Consider the following 19,765-nt stretch of genomic DNA (forward strand, 5'->3'; position numbering starts at 1 on the left):
GTGGAGTTCTAGTATTAGACTTTATATAAGAATGTTATTGTCATTATTTGAGAATGGTGATAAAATAATCTTCTATATAAAGCATTTTAATTTTTAAACTTTATATTGAAACACACATTTTTTTTATATATATATATATTTTTTTTTTATATTTTTTTCCAACTGACCTTAAATATAGTAGGGTCGGCACCCATTTTGTAGGTAGGGTGGGCATCTATTTTGTAGGTTAGGGTCGGGTAACCCGAACCAAATGTAGTTTTTTTTAGGCCTTGTCAATAAATATTTTCTTGTAGGTAAAGTGAAACTTCTGATAACTGATAACGTATTTTTATTTCGACTGACAATCGAATAACAATCTTAACTTATACCTCTGTTGACTGATTATTTGTGAAGGTGTGAGTTAATTGACCTACTTGTTGGTTTTTGTGGTGGATTAATTGTGGTATTATTAATGTTTTTATAAAAGTAAGTTTATTTTTTGTAAGCAAAATTTAAAAAAAAAAAAAAATTTTTGCTAGATTTTGTCACTTCATATCAAAATGAAAATTATACATGTTATGAAAAATGATTACAGAGTGTCAGTGGCCAATATGAAATTTTTTATACAATTTTAACCATGTATCATGTGAAAGTGTTTTTGAGTATCTGATAATCTTGTTATCTCATGTATAAATTTTGTTTACTTTATGATAATATGTAAACAATCAACTTGTATTTATTATGGTAGGCAAAAAACTGATAGTTATAAATAAGAAATAATGTCAAGATAGGAGACATAATGACTATAGATATAATTATAAATAACTCCATAATGCTCTTGTGCAAATCCAATATAGCAATGTTCGCCAATTTCCCTAAGGCCAAATGAATGTAAAATTGTGGTATACCTGTGACTTGCTGACAAATAAACACGGGCTGGGCCAATTTTTGGGTAAATATCTGGAAACCTGTGATATAAGACTGAAGACAAGATATCAGATCAAAGATTTTAATATTTACGTTCGAAAATTGAAGTTTTGCTACTAAAAGCGTTATTTATACCGTTTTAAGAAAAATGAGTTTTCCGACTTCTAGTTTATAAATTTGAAATACTGTGATCTGTTCCTTTGTCAGTAATCTTATTTCACTGGTTCTCATACATTTGCACAAATATGGCTCATTCTAAGACGAAAAAAAAAAAAAAAATGTTGTCAAAACATTCCATCTGTGAGAGTGAAGCTTTAATGATTGCCAAGAAAGAAACACAATACATTAAGTAAACTGTATGACCTTAGAAAAATGATCGAGTCTCATTTCATTTAATATCTTACCTAAAAAATAATTTAGCAAAGGATTTAAAAATAGGGTTGGTCAGGTACCCATAACCACAACATTATTTTTATTTGGCCTAATGTTAAGGCCACCATTACTCACATTCACGCCAAAATCAGTGATAACTCAATAAATGCAAGATAAATTATTCATTCATTGTGTTGGTTTTCTGGGTTGTTCATATCTTATCACTGGTGCATGTTTACTTTTCTGTGAATAAGACCCAAGTTCTATGACCGCAAAAGGAGGAACGACTAGATTTACTCACAACGGAGGTTTATTTTTAGCGGTTTAAACAAACAAATACATGCTAGGCGTATCGGTAGTTTTTTTGCCTTTAAGTGATATGAAAGTAAAGAAAAAAAAAACTCAATCATTTCTATTGCTAAATGATATTATAATATTGGTGAATTGTGGATTCAAGTGGATTGTAATTTTTAAACAAAATCTTGAAGCTGGATTTATGTGAATATTATGTTTTGGACATACTGAAAATCAAACGGAACTTTTTGTGTGCAGTAGATTTAATAGTGGATCTATTGATGTGAAATGGTAATCTATATGAATAATGCTTAACTGTGTCAATATAGTTGAGATAACAGACACGAGGATATTACTCGTTTTATTGACAAAACATGCAAAATGAGCTGTTCAAATCCAATACATCAATTGTTTAAGTCAACTAAGCTTTTTAAGAAAGAAATGAACTATATAATTATATTTATAAAACATTTGTACAATTCACCATGTTATAAAAAGTTAATTTGAAATTTGATTTCAGACAAAGTCTAGCAGATAAGGTTAAGTTGTTCACGACGATAGAAGAAGAGAAAAAAGAGGCTGCGAGAAAGAAAGGCGTACTTCCACCTCCAAGACGTAAAAACAGAAAACAGGCGTCACGCTTTGCAACTCAGGTAATTAACGAATAGGACTTAATGGCATTATTATTTGCAAATTTGGTACTTGCGAATATTTGACATTACAGTTGATAATACAGGAATGTGATTTCTTTTCGAAGATTTCCCAGATCTAAAGGCTTCTGGACAAAAAACAAAATACAAAATACAAATTAAAACCAGTTTTGCTTTTGCCGCAGTGTTCTTCAACCCCTTTGCTCCCCCATGGGGGCCCATAGGTGTCCAACCCCCCAAACCCATTGCCTTAAATGGTTTTGACAGCCCTCCAGCTGGTCAATCACAACCCTTATAATAGATTGACAATTGTCCAAGCAGGAAGAGTTGTGTAGGTTAATCATATCCAGCAAAAGCAATGGACTGTGTTACAGTCGATTGTTACAATTAAGAATAATTGATTGATTTGGCTTTAATTGATTACTTAAAGTTCGATAAGCTTTCAGAATTATAAATCACCAAAATAATTGATCACTAAAATAAAGTTTTACAGTTCACTCTAATCGGTCTTTCTGGACTGTGACTACCATGTATCCAAACTGTGAAAAAACAATACAGCTACACTCTTTCCATTAATTTACACCGTCATTAAATCGCTGTTTTGTTAAGTTTGTAGCCTTTTCCCTGAAAAACTTTGTTGGAGCAGTCTGTCAAATGAATATTGTTTCAACGAAAGTTTACTGAATTGTGATCCATCATTCCAGCCGGTTACATATGAAGAAGTTGAAAAGGCCGCCAAGATCTCACCACTAGCGTGTAGTCTCGTCAAACCACCCGACCCAGAGATTCTATCCGGGCTTTCAGTTAAGGCGCAACGGGACCTTATCGCCCAACATGCTGCTCAAACCCTTTCCCAACCGAGCTCCCGAGCGGGGTCCCGAACACCATCAAGAGCTACGTCGATATCAGACCTAAGTGGGGAGATTATACAGCAAGGTATTAAATATTTTATTGGTGGTTAATGTAAAAAGTTATTACAGAAGTACAAAGAATACTTGAATGTAAAAGAAAGGGGCAACTGCTGTTTTCTCTACATTTTACTGAGGTTGATTTTCAGGCCCCAATATCACAAAAGATAAAAAATAAATCTCAATATTAACTCCATGTACCACATAAAGAAAAGTATGCTTGAACATCAAGTTCCTATACTATTTGAAATCATATTTTCTCATAGAATGTGTAGATAAAAAGCTTTTGTCAATAGTTCAAAGAAAACTTATACTAGAGCAAAAATGTACTCAAGTAATTGTTAAAATATATTAATTTTACTCAAATACATTTTTGGCTGTAGAATATCTTACCCTTGGAATATTGACCAAAGACGTTAATCAAGATATTCTATGATAAAATGCGCTTTTAAAAGGTCTAAAAACATACTTGATTTTTAATCACTTAATGAGTTGAGACTGAGATTGAGATTTACTTAAGTATTTTTGTGATATTTGGCCCAGATGATTTGGATGGGCAAGGCAGGGATGCGAATCATAATGCGATTTTCTATGGCCTAATCTGTTAGCGGCTAGAAATTATAGTGAATTTATAGTGACTTGCAATTAGTCAACAACATGTTCATGTTTAAAGCGTAAACATTAAAAAGCTCAATATCAAAGATACAACATGTTTAATCAATTTATCCTTGGGCATAATTTTTATCAATGACTGAAAATGGGAAATGATTAAATTATAAAGAAAAGTTAAACTTGAACTTCAGTAGGTATGAAACGTAGGGTTTTGTTTAAATATGATATCTTTGTTCAGTTGTAAACCTAACGCTGCTTAATAGGGCTAGTAGACACCCATACAGTCATGGGCAGATTCTCTACTATAAATGTTCTTATGATATTTTTATTTAAACGCATTTTATGCCAAAAACTGAGGGTTAGGAATTTAAATTAATGATTTTAAGCCATACCATCTTTGTTGAAATGGGCCCAGGACCACCGGGAAAAACTGAGTCATCGACTTATACTACATTTTACTAAACGATGTTGATTTTCGACAGTTATCTTCCCTTTATACTCCTCTAAATGATCATTTAAAAAAGACTGGTTACAAAGAGAGGTTCAAAATGCCATTTTATATATTTCAGATACTCTAACAGCCTCAAACACAGATCAGAACAGAAACTTTAATGCCATTGACACCGGCGCATCACCTGACAGTGTTAAACCCTCCAGTGTAAAGACTCGCGGATTTGAACCAGTCAAATCTGAAGAGTCCATAAAAACTCCTGAAAAAGAGAAAATCACAACCAGTCTACTGGACTCAAGTAAAAAGAATGTGCTGAAGTCTCAATTAGAGGAAAAATTATCATTATTTCATAGAAAACCAGGCGGCGATTCTGTTATGAGTGTTAGTGATATAAATAAAGCATTAAAGAAGGCCCCACCCCCTGATGAAGAAGTGAGTGTATCAGAAGAGGCAGAGCAGGTGGTCGTTACCGTGGAAACGGTAGAGGTCAAGAGCATTCTGAAGAAGGAGGGGAGTTTTGAGACAAGGAAGATGGATACTGTGATCTCACAAATATCTAGTGCAATAGGTGAGGCAGCAGAAATAATATTCATGAGCCCGACTAGACAAAAATAAAGGGGAAGGCCTGTCCTCCTTTTCTATTCAGTATTGTCTGCAGAAGTCTTACATGGATGCAGCTAGATCAAAAGTAGATGCAAGGCCTGTACTCCTTTTCTATTCAATTATATCTGCACAAGCCTTTTCCTGCTAAATAATCATATTGTCTAATAACCATGCAGGCCCAGGGTGGCTTGAAGTGCCTACAAGGAGCTTAAACCCAAGCAAAGAAAGTGTCCGCTTCTCACCCCAGAGGTTGTGGGTTCGATCCCAATCAGGGAATAGTTCTTTAATATGCTTCTCAAAAAGGGCTTAGTACTGGTTTCTGCCTAGGAAATGGCCTTGAGAGTGATACACATCAGATTTCAACTGTTTTCTTAATCGACAAAATGAATTAGTATAACACCAGTGATAATTTTGTCCAATGATTGCTAAAATGGCCTAAGTATTGATGAAATAATTATACTTATAAGCCCTCTGGCAATAAATGGACAAATTTTATGCTTAGGATTTTTTAATATGGTTTTAACTATGCATCTTAAACATGTGGATACAATTACAAGACATGTAAACGAATATATATCAAAAGACACTAGATCCTTTTTGCAATGTTTGCACAATGTCATGAATAATGAATCAGCTCATTCAAATTGACCCTTTGTGTATCTACGTGATGAAAGGCAATTTTCTTCGTATAAGTACTCCAACTGAAGTTTTGTCTTTGTGCTTGTGCATAACTTAATGCAGTTTCAGTAAAAAACAAAATAAAATGAGTCATTTTTAACTTGAATATATTCCCCAATAAAAAAATGTGATCGGTCTAAAGTAAACTTCCCCTTTGGATGGCCAGAATTCATGGACACCTGCTTTGAACGATAATGGCTTGATAACATATTTTATCATCAATCTTTTTATGAATTTCACAGGTCCAAGAAAGGAGGCGTCCCCAGTTACGGAGAGTGAAGAAAATACGACCGAGGGCGTTGAATCATCAGGAGATAACCTCGACAGTGATGACGCAATTCTTGACGGTACCTCGGCTCGAGTTTACAAGGACACCCCAAATCGACGTAGCAGCAAATCTCGACGTCGTTTTAATCGGGATCGAAATTTGGAACAGGAGAGGTGAGTTGCAAAAAGCATTAGGAAAAATTATAATTTTAGATTGTCTGTTCTTCGAGGGAAGATGTCATATATAAAGCATTGGTATTGTTGATGTTCAATAACTTTAACCTTGTTCATAACTCAAGAAACATTTAAGATATATTCAAATGAAACTTGGTAACAATGTTGCAAGGAACAATGCACACATGTATAGTAAGGCCAGTAACTCTGGTTTGATTAAATGTTGAGTTTAGCCTCTTGCTGAACTGAAAACAAGAAAGATGAGTGGTTGTGTTGTCCCCGCAGCACTAATATTTAGTGTTCTTGGTGTTCAAGGGAACAGATGTGTGAAGATATTGTCATAGCCTTGATGGTGCTGTTGTTGTTGCTGTTGTTGTTGCTGTTGTTGTTGCTGTTGTTATACAATTATTTCAGATCCACCATAACTTAAAAATATTTTATGATATTCACATGAGACTTAAAGTTCACATGTTACGAGTGATAATATACATATATGTAGCCATGTCGATTAACTCTGGCATTGATTATTGGTGAGTTATTTTCCTTGATCAACATGCAAAATCAGACAGGGGTTGGAATCTGGTTGTAGTTCTTTTGTTTTGGTCACCTGACCAGCCATGTTATTTTTGGAGTTAATATCATGAAAACAAACAGGTTTGGTTCAAGTTACCAGGGGAATAAAATTATCAATATCAAGTTCTTTCATGATGATATAATGTATTGTAAATATGCTTTGTTTGGCTGTAAAATGGGGTATTTTTTATGGAAAACAATTTTTAGGGTATTTTTTTACCAAAGCTTGTGAAGTTATAACTATGTTTATTAGCATATTATAGTAATGATGCATTAAACAATAATTTGCATATAGAAGTAAGGTCAATTGATCAATTTGCTATGAAGTTGTAAACAAAATAAATGAGCTTTAAACCATTAGCTGCTTGTGAAGTTATTACAACCTAACATTTTAGGTGAAATAAACATTACATTTGCCTATAACCACAGTTAAATATAGAGAAATGTATAAATATTTCATACTGAATCAACAAATATTGTTGGAAATAGGATTGCATAAATGGGCGTAAAATGGAAATTTTCTCTTTAAAAAAAGTGATTAAAAAGAAATACAATTATACACAAATGGAATAATTAAGTTTGCAATGAAAAAAGTGTATCAAATTCAAACTCAAATGTGATTTAAAGAATATTTTTTTTCGAAAAGATGCTTGAAAATGAATGGGATATATCCTACAGAAATCATACAGTGTTTTCAAGCGACTAGACGTCCTTACTCACTGCCTTTAAATAATTGGTGGAGGTCTTTGTAAAGTTTTTCTTTGTTAGTTTTTGTCAATTGTATTTGTATAACTTTTGTTTGTTTTCATGACAAAGTGAAATAACAAGTCTTTTTTGTCATAAAATTGACTTATTTAGTGTTCTAAATATAAACAAAACAATACAAATGAGTTTGAAAGTTCATTTTGTAAAATAAAGTTACAAGTGAGACACATTTTTATGTGCCAAATGGATTTGAATGAAATTGAATTGAATGTGGATTTTAACATGAAGGATTAAGAAATACAAAGTGCTGAATATATTAAGTGGGCGAAATTAGCACAAGCCCCAAGCCCTGCACTGGTAAAATGCTCTCTGGGCTTGCTCAAATTCTGGATTTTATATAGCAGGGCTTGTTAAGAATGTTGATGCCAAGCACCAGTGTTAGGAATTCAGGCTACTTCACCCAAAGTCTAATTTCAATGACTGTTTATGTTATGTTTCATATAATGTTAAATGTGACCACTTGATATTATAAGGTAGATTGTTTGTCGAAGAAAAAAGTGGACGTAACATTGTTTTGGCGTTGATGTAGGATCAGCGGTGTTGTGCAAAAACTTGAACTTTGTCCATATCTCAAAAACTGTAAAACATATTTAGATGAAACTTGGTACACATGTTGCCAGAGTCAATATGCACACGCATAGCAAGAGCCATAACTCTTGCTTAAATTGTTGTACCACATGCTTAAATGAAAAAAACACACAAAGACAAGCGATCATGTTCGCTACCCGAGCGCTCTTGCTTCTTTGATTAATAAAAATAAAGATTTTTGAAAAGTTAAAGATGCACTTTTACTCCCGAATAAGTAGTACCACAATTAATACAACTGTTTTAATTTACGGAAAAGGATGAATGAATATTGAAAGCAATAGTTATTATGAAGGATAGCATGTTTAGTTTAAATGAAAGGTGGAGAAAACACGGTATTTCTACCTTATGAGACAATAGTTGATTACTGTAAATCTTTTAGGACCCACCAATCATTTAATATTTGTGCCTTTTCAGCTATTAAATACACGGTTACAATCTTGCTATCTGAGTAATAAATATTTTCCATAAATGCATTTTCAGTAAGTTAATTTAAGGGTTTATCACTCAAAATTTAAGTTTGTTATACATGTATTAATGCATTTAGTTTAAATACGAGTATCACTTTAACTGGGCACTTTGATTCAAGGTTATAGTAGTGTTTTGATACAAAACCAGGACAAAATATTCACTCCTTTAAAACCACATTATATACATGTCAAAACACCACGGAAACCATAGTGGTAAAATAGAGCAAAAACATTGTGAAAAATAAACACTTAAATGTGACTGTAAACAGGAGATATTAAAATTTTGTCAATAACTTGACCCTTAAATGTGGGGAAAACACTTCTTTAGGGTCGATAGGGTCTGTCGTCAAAGTGAAGGAAATACTTAATACTTAAGTTCAAACTACTGCGGAAGTATTTTAAGTGTTACAATATACTAATGTAGCTATGTATGCATATATTTACTTCACAAGTGTTAAGAGTTTATGATGATGTATGTAATATTAAAGATGAAAAACGAGTATGTTGCTATTGGATAGTTTTATTCTAAAGAAAAACGATTATGTCTCAATTGAACCATTTTGATGTATAATTTGATACATTGTCATATTAAATTGAATTTGCTGTTTAGGAAGATGTTATCGTGCATTTATAATAATCGTCCGTGTTGTATGGATTTGTTAAGATAACGCATGACCGGATAATATCACAAGGAACTGCTCTGTTGATAATTATCTCTGTAATATTACAAGTAATTAAGTGTGCAACTGTAGAAGGAATTCTTGTTTTTGGACATACTTCAGTCACAATTTGCAAAAATGGCTGTGAGGTGATTATGAAATCTAATGAGTTGTAACATAACGACTAGAAGACATTCGGTTAGCATAAAGTAATACTTGTGCAAATTTTTTGCAAAGTGAAATTTTAGGGATATTTGAAACGGCTACTCGTGTGTGTACTTGTAAGTGTGGGCAACTTTTTGTTGACTAATTTGTTAATGTGTACATACATTGTACAAGTTTATAATGACATGAACCAAGGTGCGAGGAAAGTGATTTACGAGTAAAAGCAAGTCTCAGAGTGAGTGAGTAGAAGTTCAAATTTAAAGTGAAGTTTTGGAAACAACTAATGTACAAACTGTACATTTAATATGTACATGTATAGTAATACGTCGCATTTTACAAAATCACTATTGTGATAATTGCTGAGAGATCTCTATAAATATCGTTACATAATACATCGTCTAAGAATGACTAATTAAAAGTGATTATTCTCAAACAACGAGACAGACTTTGTGGTGTATTATTGAATACGAAACCATAGTTACGTCTTAGAAACGAAGTATGAGAAGTCAAAAATAAGTATTGAAGTAATCTAGCATGAAACAAATTACGGTGGAAGTGTGCGAATAATGGAAAACATGCATTTCTCCCCGGTTCTGAGGAGGTTTTATGAACGGGATGGCGGAAAACAACGTCCTTTGTCATGTATTGTGTAAGTTTTGCAATTTGTAAAATATCATAATTACTCTGTTTGATATACTTAAAGTTCTTTTTTTGTTCTAAGTTTACATATTTATACACCAAAAAATGGTTATCTCAGGGTTGTATTGGATAAAAATTTGCTTTTTGCTTGATGACTCTGTCTTTTCTTACCTGTTCATTTGGCATCGCATCCCGTCAATCTGAAATTATCAATTTGTAATTCAAAGGTTTGAATTAAATTTCACTCACAGTTATATGTCACACAAATTGTTGACATGGGAGAATCACTTCAATGGCAGTTTACTCATATTTCCTTGATAAGTTTGTAGGATTAAAATGGATTACAATTATCCATTGTAAATTTACAGTTAGCTAATCTAGTTAAAACCAGTAGATTGGATAGGAAACAGCCATATTAAACTGGTCATGACTGATTTTTGCTAGGTTTCGGGGGTATTTATCCACTTCAGTGATACATCTTTTTATGGTGCAGAAACATGTGCAGCAGTGCATGCAACATGAATCGAATTATCCATAACAAATTGATGTGCAAAGCAATTCATAATATTCATTAAATTGTATCATCCAGATAAATACATAGACTGGTGACCGGAATCATTTTGAAAGACCAAGTACCTTGAGTTATTTAACCAGCAGGGGTTGGCTATAGTGTATATTTATTTCAGTTAAATTTCTGTGTGTCCATTTAATTGTGTTTATCAATTTACAATTCCAAGTAAGACTGGGAAATCAAAATATACTTTTTAATGAACAAGATTGAATTCTTACTATTGCACTGTGGCCCCAATTTCTCGACAAATTTTAAGCTTAACACGTTCAAATAGCTAACTCAATAAGTCATATACGCTAACTTAATCTTGAATTTACTAAATAGCAATTAGTTTATTGTGACAATCCTGTGGAATTCTTTAAACTATTTGTCGGCAGCTGCAACACACTCATACAGAAACTTGAACCTAGGCCACAACACGTAAAAACTGTTAAAGATATTCTAAATAAACTTTGTGCACATGATGCCAGAGACAATACACATATACAACAAGGCTCTTAAATCTGGCTTTAATAATTGTCAAGTGAGTTTAAATGCCCCTTGTTCAACTTTAAAATACAAATAGACAGCAGTTGGCATTCACTAAATAGTGGCATTCTTATTTCAGGATGTAAAATGAAGTCTACAATAAGAATTTGCTGGTTTTAATTAAACCTATAGTCTCTTCCCATCAAATCATTCATTTTTTTTTTGCTAAATCGTTTTGTGCTAAAATAGTCAACAAATGCCTACATCTGGGTTAAGGTTGACTGGAAACCCTTACATCGGTAGGCCAGTCTAATTACCTGATCACATGTTCAGGTTAATTAGTTGCTTGATGTTTTATCAGTAGTTTAGCTACTGTTTGTTATGTGTTCTCCCTGCATGCATTGGCCAAGGTTTAAATTTACCTTGAGTCATGGCAAGATTTGAAATTTAAGCGGTTTTGTTATCACTGAAATTTGAATTCGTTCTGCAGTATTTGAATGCATGTCAGTGTAAAATTTGTGGAAAAGAGTGTTTACTATCGAAACCTTTTGTGGATTTTTGTCAAAAAGATTGGATTTAATCAGATTGTTTGACTTGAACAGTATTGTGTTAAAGTTTATCTTTCCAATGTTCAGGACTTTACTAAATGGATGGATGAACACATTTTAAAACAAATAAACAATGCCATAAATCTTTAACTTTTGTTTGATGAATTGTTTACTACTTCATAATATTCATGCAAATGTAAATCAAGAAATCTAAAATCAAATATTTTTTTTTTTTATTTCAACCCCATCACCACTAAAAATAACACATATATAACTATTATCAGTTATAGCTGTATATATATGAAAGCAACTAGCTTGTGTTGAAAAAACAAAAGTTTAAAAATGAAGCGTGCATATTCTAATATATCATCTGAGGATAAAGAAAACAGCCCGATAGATTCTCCGGACTCGCCTTTTGTGTTTTGGAAAAATAAAGAAAAAAGGTATTATGTCATACGTAGTTAAGTATTTCAATTGTCAGTTATTTTGATGATAATGATTTGAACATAAAATTCACTCAATTTATCTGTTTATGAATGTCATACCTATCTTCTATGACTTCTAGCCAAATGTGGCATGATAGTTAAGCATGACTGCATCACTAACCATGTAGATGAATGATGCATTTTTCAATGAACAAAAAATTATTTGCTGCAGTGCAGAAGGGTTTGGTGCATTGTGAAATATTTGAAAAATATATAATAATGTCAAAGACTTTTCTGCATTGTGTCATTTCACTCATATCTGTCCCAAGGTTTACAGGTTTGAGTCCAATTAGGGGCATTTTTAAGTTTATGGGGGGGGGGACCTGTCTAACTGGCTGCTGAGCAAGTTCCAGACTGCATGAATATTTGATATTTGGTCATCCTCTGTTGCATTCATTTAGTTCTAAAACTTCTTTCTCTCTTTTTAGATACAAAACGCAGCCTTCCGAGACATCAGGGTCAGTTGATGAAACTGAGGCGAGCCATGTTAAAAAGAAATATATGGGTCGTCACTTTACGCAGCCGGTCACCCCAGATGAGAAAAAGAACGCAGAGATCATCACTGACATGCCGGAAGTCCAGAAGTCTGGGTCCATACATGACAGGTATGATCAGGCTGATAGGGTATTAGGCGGTGCGCTCCCATACTTATAACTAATGCTAACAAGAATGAATATTTAGTTTCTCACCAAGGCGACCCGGGTTCGATTCCTGGCCTTGGCGCATGTGAGTTTACTTAGTGGTCACCAAACCAGAAGGGTATGTTCTCTCCCAATACTCTGGTTTCCGCCACAACACAAGACCATGGTCTTGCGCAACATCGTGCCAATGAGAGTGACTTACTATAAGTTATCATAACTTCCTTCACAATCTTTGAAAAATATATAATGTTAAGCGAAGAATACATATTTAAAGTTATTTAAAAGTTGTATGCACCTAAAAAGTGTATTACTTGGGCTATAATCTGAAATCTGATCTAAAAACAACTTGCAGAGAAGATGAGATTATATAATAACACCAACAATCTACTGAACTGTGCCCAGCTGCCTTCTTATTTGTTTGGTTATAACCAAACTTAGCACGAATGTCTGTACACTAGCCGCCTGCCCTTACTGGTTAATATCCAATTTAGTAAAATGATTAATGACGTAATGGAACTTTGGCGATCATATTCTAATGATCAAACATTCCATCCTGTAATGTTTTTGGCAAAGATATGTGCACAAACACTAACCATAATCTGAACAATCTTACAAAGTTCTTTGACTTTCAAAGATGTAAAGTTAATTTGAAACAATTTGATGAATTGTTCATGATTTCGAAAAAAGGAGTCTGTAAAAATATATATATTCTACCAACAGATTAAATGCCCTTAAAAAGAGTGGTGACGAAGAATGGAAGAAGCGTGTTTCTCGTCCTCTGGAGTTGGACAAACTGGATCGACGATCAACAAGTCCAGAAACCCCAGTAGCTATAGTTAAGATGCGGGAAAAGACGGGCAGTGGTGTACCTCGGCCGTCAAGTATTGCCGATCGTTTGTCATCGTTGACAGGCTCACAGGACGGATGGAGAGATCGTGTGGGAGAAACGGACGTGAAGAAATTCACAGTGGAGCATAAATTATCATCCTCGGGTAAGTCAATGGTACTGTTAGGAGAAGATAAGTAAAATTGTGGTATGATTTTTGTAGGTTTATAATCTTGTCTGTTACTCAAAGAAAGAAGTGACTGTATTATGATAATCCTGGCTGTTGTGGGTGTGCAGAAACCCTATCCTTAGATTTAACCATGACTCAAAAACTGTTCGTGGTTGTTCAGTTAGTGAAGTGGTTAGCGCACTTGCTTTTCACATATGTCACCAAGGATTCCCAGTCTGGGCGCATGTTAGTTTGGTTTGTGGTTATCCAGCTGGACAAGTGGGTTTCTTGCAGATACTCTGGTTTCCCCCGCAGCACAAGACCACTGTCTCTGGCGTAACATTGTGCCACTAGAGAGATTGATATAATTTTGTAACAACTTGTTTCACAATCGTTGTAACATAAATAAGTTTAAACTAAAAATGTTCAAGATGTTCACGTGGTACAAATTTTGCATAAATTCTCAAGTTATGGCCCTTGTTTAACTAAAGAAAAAAGACAATCGCTTGCGTACACTCTTTGGTGCTCTTTTTGCTTTATTCTTATGTTGTTTGTTACCAAGGCTAGCCAATTGTCCATGGTTTTGAAATTTTAGTGAATGCTGGTTGATTAGTTACAAAATGTAAGCTGCAATTTAAATAAGTGGAAACTAAACTGAACTTTTGAATTATTTTATTTCCCTTACAGGTCAGACTGTTAATGAAAGTCCCCTGGTTTCCAGATTACGCGGAAAAGGCCTTAGAAAAGAGTTAAGTAAAGGTAGGTAACTTCTGTCAAGAATAGCCCCCCTTACACACCAGCTAAATTGCCCCCCTTGGTGTATAATATATTGTTGTGAAAAGTGTGCTAGCTTTATTGCAACAGCGGTGATGGTTATAGACTGATACGCTCAGAAAATGGAAATTTAATTTATGAATATGAGCAAATTTCATAAACTGTGAAATATTGATACATTTCAAATATATGTGTTATGTTATGATAAAAATAAACAGAATATAACACGAGCAATTAATACATCTTTGCTTCTTTTTTCAAGTCATATTCTGTCTGTCTTATTCAAAAAAAATATTCTCCTTTGAAGCCATTTCATCATGTTTTTGTTTGTAAATGCTTTATACTTTCTTTCATCGACATCAAAATCTTTATTTGAGTTCTATTCCTCCATAAGATTTATGATTTCAAATTATTCTGTACCGGTACTTTGTAATTGAAATTAATTTTAGATGAAGACAGTATAGAGCAGTGACCATTATTGTCATTTATTTCATCAAAGCTAAATGTTGCTTACTCATTGTTTTATGCTATATGTTACTATTGTCATTTATTTGTTTCAAGGGAAGTAATTAAAAAAAGCAACTAAACAGAATTATTTCCCTTTCATTTTCATGCTTTATATGTTGTTTTGTTACGTGGTTGCTTAGGTAGGAAAAGGTGTGGAACAAATAAAGATATAAGTTTTGTTTTTGATATTTAGACGAGAAACTCAATACATGTTTTATTATGTTATTATTTTATCATTGATAATACACTTAAATTTTAAGATAAACAAGACTCTTTATCAATCAAAACTTAGGACCATTAGTTTCATAATAAATTATTAAGTTGTTTTATCGCCTGAAGCATGTATGATGGCAAATTACTCTTACCTTAATCAGACAATTATACGAGGGTTATTATTTATAAAAACCATCATCATTATCACCTAGTGTTGTCTGTATCACTGAAGAGCTACTCACTAAAACTCTGCTAACCACACATTTTTGTGTTTTTCTTTCACTGTGTGACTTACAGATAGTGACCCAGGTTCACCCGGGCTTTTGTCCCCGTCAAGCCCGACAAAGCCCACACCCCGAGAGGTCACATGTCCTGACCTCCCGCCCGAATTGATCGCCCCCGAGGAGAGTAAGTTCACATTGCCCGACCCCCATCCCACCGATCACTTTTCTTACTAATCTCTGACAGATGTCTTGCAGTAGCCTTGTTTCATCAACTTTTGCATCACTAAGGTATAACTGTATGTATAGGTGCACAACATTCAGTTGAAAAGAATAACTAATAGTTAAACATTGCATTCAGGGAAGTTATCATTGACAAAGAAGTAAAAGAACTGTATTCAATGTTTATGTAATAAAATTTTGTATGTTTACATATTTAGAGCTTCACGCTTGACAGACTTTGATTGAAATTATGTTTTTGTGTCGCTTAAAGCATGGCAAAACTCAACGGATTTTTTTTTCCATAATTGTTGTCTGCATCATCCTTGTTGGCAGCGCCACACTTTGGGTACTGATCATTAACTTTGACGTGTAGAGTTTTCAAACTTGGTATGCACATTAGTCAAGTAGATGATCCTTTTTTTATTTTATTTTAAAAGGATTTAATTAGGGCAAAGGTCATAGTCAAAGGTCCTTGTAATTCTGACCTTGACATAAAAAATGATGGTCGCCCCTGACAGGTAACAGACCTAATTACTGGAACTGTAGTATAAATTATGGTAAGATTACTTTTTTCTTATCTGTTATTGCATCACAAAGAAGATACACCAACAATTTAGTTATTAATGAAATCAGTTGGACGCAAAAGTTGATCAAATGAAGTCTTGTTTCCGTTGTATTAACAACATATAATCGTTCAATTATAAACTACTGTTTTATCCTATTAGTCACTTTACTACTGTATATATTTTACATTTTGCATTTATACATGTACATGTAATAGCTACATATTTAATGTGCATCTTACATATTTGGCCATATCAAGTTGATTCCAAATTTAGTGTCGGGTTTCAATTTAAAACTTAGCAACCCGGCAGGAAGAAAGATAGAGCAGTGAAAAAAAAATCATCATGTAGTTCCTTAAAGCAACAAGTGTTCAGCAGAAATTCACACGGGTTTTTTTATGATAAAGTCGTACAGATTTGTAGGGCCAAATCTCGCAATAAATTATCTTTTCACTGTAAATCCTAATTTCCTTGTCAAATACTTGACTAATTTTATCATTTTCTGTTGTTGTTTTTAAACTAATAATTTGGGTTTAATTTTGATTCTTGATTTTTTTTTGTACAATTTTGAGAGGAAAACCGATAAAATCAATTTGTTTATGGCCTTAGTTTATATTGCAATGTATCTATGATATAAATGTTTACTGTTATAATATCCTTCGCAGATTAAACTTTTTTCACTCATTATTTTTGTGTTATATAAGATACTTAGTTTAGATTATTTTCTTTTAGTCAGATTAGCATTAATAAGTCACTGTCTGTTACAAATATTAGGCAAACATAGCAATAATATGTGTAATTTTCATAATTTATATTTATTAAGAAAAATCATCATAAAATCATATTTTAACTTAAAAGAATGCATTTAGTGTTCAAAATTATATTTTGTCGATTGTGATGGCAGTTAAATAATTTTAAATCTGTCGTACATGTATTTTTATAAATCAGCAGCCGTTACTGTTATTGAAATTCAATCGGAAGATTTAAACAGAGGCTTGGTTTGTAGACAAAATATAATTTCAAACAGTTAATGGTTAATGGTTATAAGTATGTATTTTAATTTACCAAATTAAATGGTTTTAAAACTGTGTCACATTAAACCATTAATATGGTAAATACGTACTAGTGACCTTGAACTATTACTTAGCAACATAAGTATACTGGGTCACATTAAACCATTAATTTGGTAAATACATAATCATTACCTAGAACTATTACTTAGCAACATAATTATTCTTGTCTCGTTGAAGTAAAGCTACAATATAAATACACAAATGTTATAAACAATTGAGGTTACAATAAATGTGTTAGTATATTAAATAAGTTTTACTGAAACCAGAGCGTTGCCATGGTTTTTCAAAGATTTGAATTTTTATTTTTAGCCCGTTGAAATTTATCTTGCATGCTTTATGCTGTATTTAATAAACTTTTGCCTTGCTAGTCACACTGCTTTTTCTGTTGCATGCTTTCATGCCATTACTAATAATTTATTATATATGTTACCAGCTAAAATAGGTTTTAAATGAGATTAAAATATGTTGTTGTTTTTTTAACTGAACATTGCAGCTAAATACATCTTTTGTTTTATTTAATATATTCTTACTCTTTGCTTAATTAACGCCCCTCTGGCTATGATAATTGTCAAGACACGCCCCTCTAGCTATGATAATTGTCAAGACATGCCCCTCTGGCTATAATAATTGTCAAGACAAGCCCCTCTTGCTAAAACAGTTGTCAAGTTCACCCTTTTAGCTATGATAATTGTCAAAACACGCCCCTCTAGCTATGATAATTGTCAAGACACGCCCCTTTAGCTACGATAGTTGTATAGTCATGCCCCTCTGGCTACGATAATTGTCATGACATGCCCCTATGGCTGAAGATTTACCCCTTAATCAACTGAGAGGAAAACAAATAACTGCTGCTTTGCACTGATATCTTCTTTCAGTGCCTTTTCTCAATTTTGCTACATCATTGATTTCATTTCCCCACCCACCTGCGTCTATTTTTAGCCCATTCACCATTGGCCCGGATCCCATCCCAAGAGGAAGATGACAAGTCTGGTACCAGTGTAATGGTACCCACCATTGGCGATGAAGTGGATAAGTTCTTCTTGAAGTCAGATGATGTACAGGGACCCAGAGAAGCGCTGAATGTCTCAGTAGATGATTTTAATGAGCTTTTCCTGGAAGCAAACGACATGTAAGGGACAATTTTTACATTGCAATGATGAGATTATGTAATTTTTTATTGCTTATGCTTAAAATATATATTTCTACTCAATGATGACACTTAATTATAACTCCAACAAGTCAAAAAATGTGATAAGCTTGTCACTAATAAAAAAAATCAGATAGTGGTTGTTTTATTCCGCCACTACAGGTAATTGTATATCTCATTCCCATTCAATTTGAAAACCTGTAATTTATAAAGGGATCTAATATATAGAGCTATCCTGTAAGGAAATCTGGATGAATATGATTTTGAAAAATGTACACGATTTTTTGTCACAGGCTTGAGAGCACACGTCGTGTAAAACCAAAGCGTCGCCACAATCCAAAGAGCCGAAATCCTCTCAGGACGATGTCGGCAAACCTGGAGGTTCGCTCGGAATACACGGAAATCATCACTGGGGTGGCAGAAAGGGAATTGAAGAGCGTTAAAGTAGCAGCCAGTAAGTTAAATAACAATTATCCTGCTTCAATGTGTGGTTTTATGAGACATTGGGCCGATTTTCAGAACTTTGTTAAAGATGCATTCTTACTCCCAAATAAGATTTACCACAATTAATTATATTGTTTTTAATATTCCAAAAGGGATGAGTTAATGTTGAATACAATGGTTCTTTTAAAGGATACCGAGTTTAATTTGGAAGAAATGAGTATAAAACATGGTATTTCTACCTTATGAGACTATAGTAGACCGCAGTAAATCTTTTAGCATTCACCAATCATTTAATATTTTGCGCTTACTGCTATTAAATATACGGTTACAATCTTGTTATCAGTAATTAATATTTTCCATAAATACATTTTATAGTTAGCAGTTAAAGGTTTATCATTCAAAATTTATGTTTGTTATACATGTGTATGAATTGATTTTGAATAAGAGTTTCACTTTAAAGCTAACAACTTTGTTTATGTCATCATGCACTTTGTTGACTTCAAATCTTTACTCTTTAGAAGTTTAATGGATACACTTCCTTATAAGATTTGAGACAACTGTATTAACTGTACTTGTTTGTATTTGAAAATATGAGCACATCAGCAAATGCCTTAAATATCATTTTCTTTTTTCACAGTCCAGCAGAACTCGGGATTTGCCGTGGAGGCTCTAGCGGGTCTAGCCAGCAAGGAAAACTTCTCCAAAGTGGAGCTACGCAAAACAGACTCCAATGGCTCAACCACCGCAGGGAACGTTAGAATGGATCCCTACCTTCCTATAATGCTCTTACATATTAAAGGTATAGTTGAAACGAATGTCTGTAATTATTCAACTCACGGCATATTTATGAATTCATAAGTAAGCCCTCTATCTGTCTAACTACTTGGAAATGTTTTCAAATCAGGAAAAATGTTGTCCAGTTAGTGCAGTGGTTAGCGCACTTGCTTCTCACCAAAGTGGGTTCGATTCCCGGCCTGCGCGTATCTGAGTTTTGTTAGTGGTCACCAAGCTGGACAAGTGGGTTTTCTCTGTGTACTCCGGTTTCCCCGACAACACAAGACCACACTCTCACGAAACAATGAGAGTGACTTAATATACGTTATCATAACTTTCTTCACAATT

At 33.5% G+C, this 19,765-nt stretch overlaps 1 protein-coding gene across 9 annotated transcripts in view; it reads left to right on the forward strand.

Moving 5' to 3' along the window:
• LOC128240559 (uncharacterized) overlaps nt 1–19,765 on the forward strand; it is a 140,577-nt gene that overhangs the window by 105,433 nt on the left and 15,379 nt on the right. For 8 of the 9 annotated variants that reach the window (XM_052957229.1, XM_052957230.1, XM_052957234.1 and 5 more), the window contains 11 exons: nt 2,093–2,225; nt 2,927–3,158; nt 4,312–4,761; nt 5,717–5,915; nt 12,272–12,448; nt 13,205–13,476; nt 14,167–14,238; nt 15,271–15,381; nt 17,992–18,181; nt 18,493–18,653; nt 19,281–19,442. In XM_052957229.1, coding sequence (XP_052813189.1) covers nt 2,093–2,225; nt 2,927–3,158; nt 4,312–4,761; nt 5,717–5,915; nt 12,272–12,448; nt 13,205–13,476; nt 14,167–14,238; nt 15,271–15,381; nt 17,992–18,181; nt 18,493–18,653; nt 19,281–19,442 — 2,159 coding nt within the window. The remainder of the gene's footprint in view (nt 1–2,092; nt 2,226–2,926; nt 3,159–4,311; nt 4,762–5,716; nt 5,916–12,271; nt 12,449–13,204; nt 13,477–14,166; nt 14,239–15,270; nt 15,382–17,991; nt 18,182–18,492; nt 18,654–19,280; nt 19,443–19,765) is intronic. The other variant, XM_052957233.1, reaches the window with a different exon arrangement.

The sequence above is a fragment of the Mya arenaria genome, chromosome 7 (genome assembly GCF_026914265.1).
Source record: "Mya arenaria isolate MELC-2E11 chromosome 7, ASM2691426v1".
Taxonomy (NCBI): domain Eukaryota; kingdom Metazoa; phylum Mollusca; class Bivalvia; order Myida; family Myidae; genus Mya; species Mya arenaria.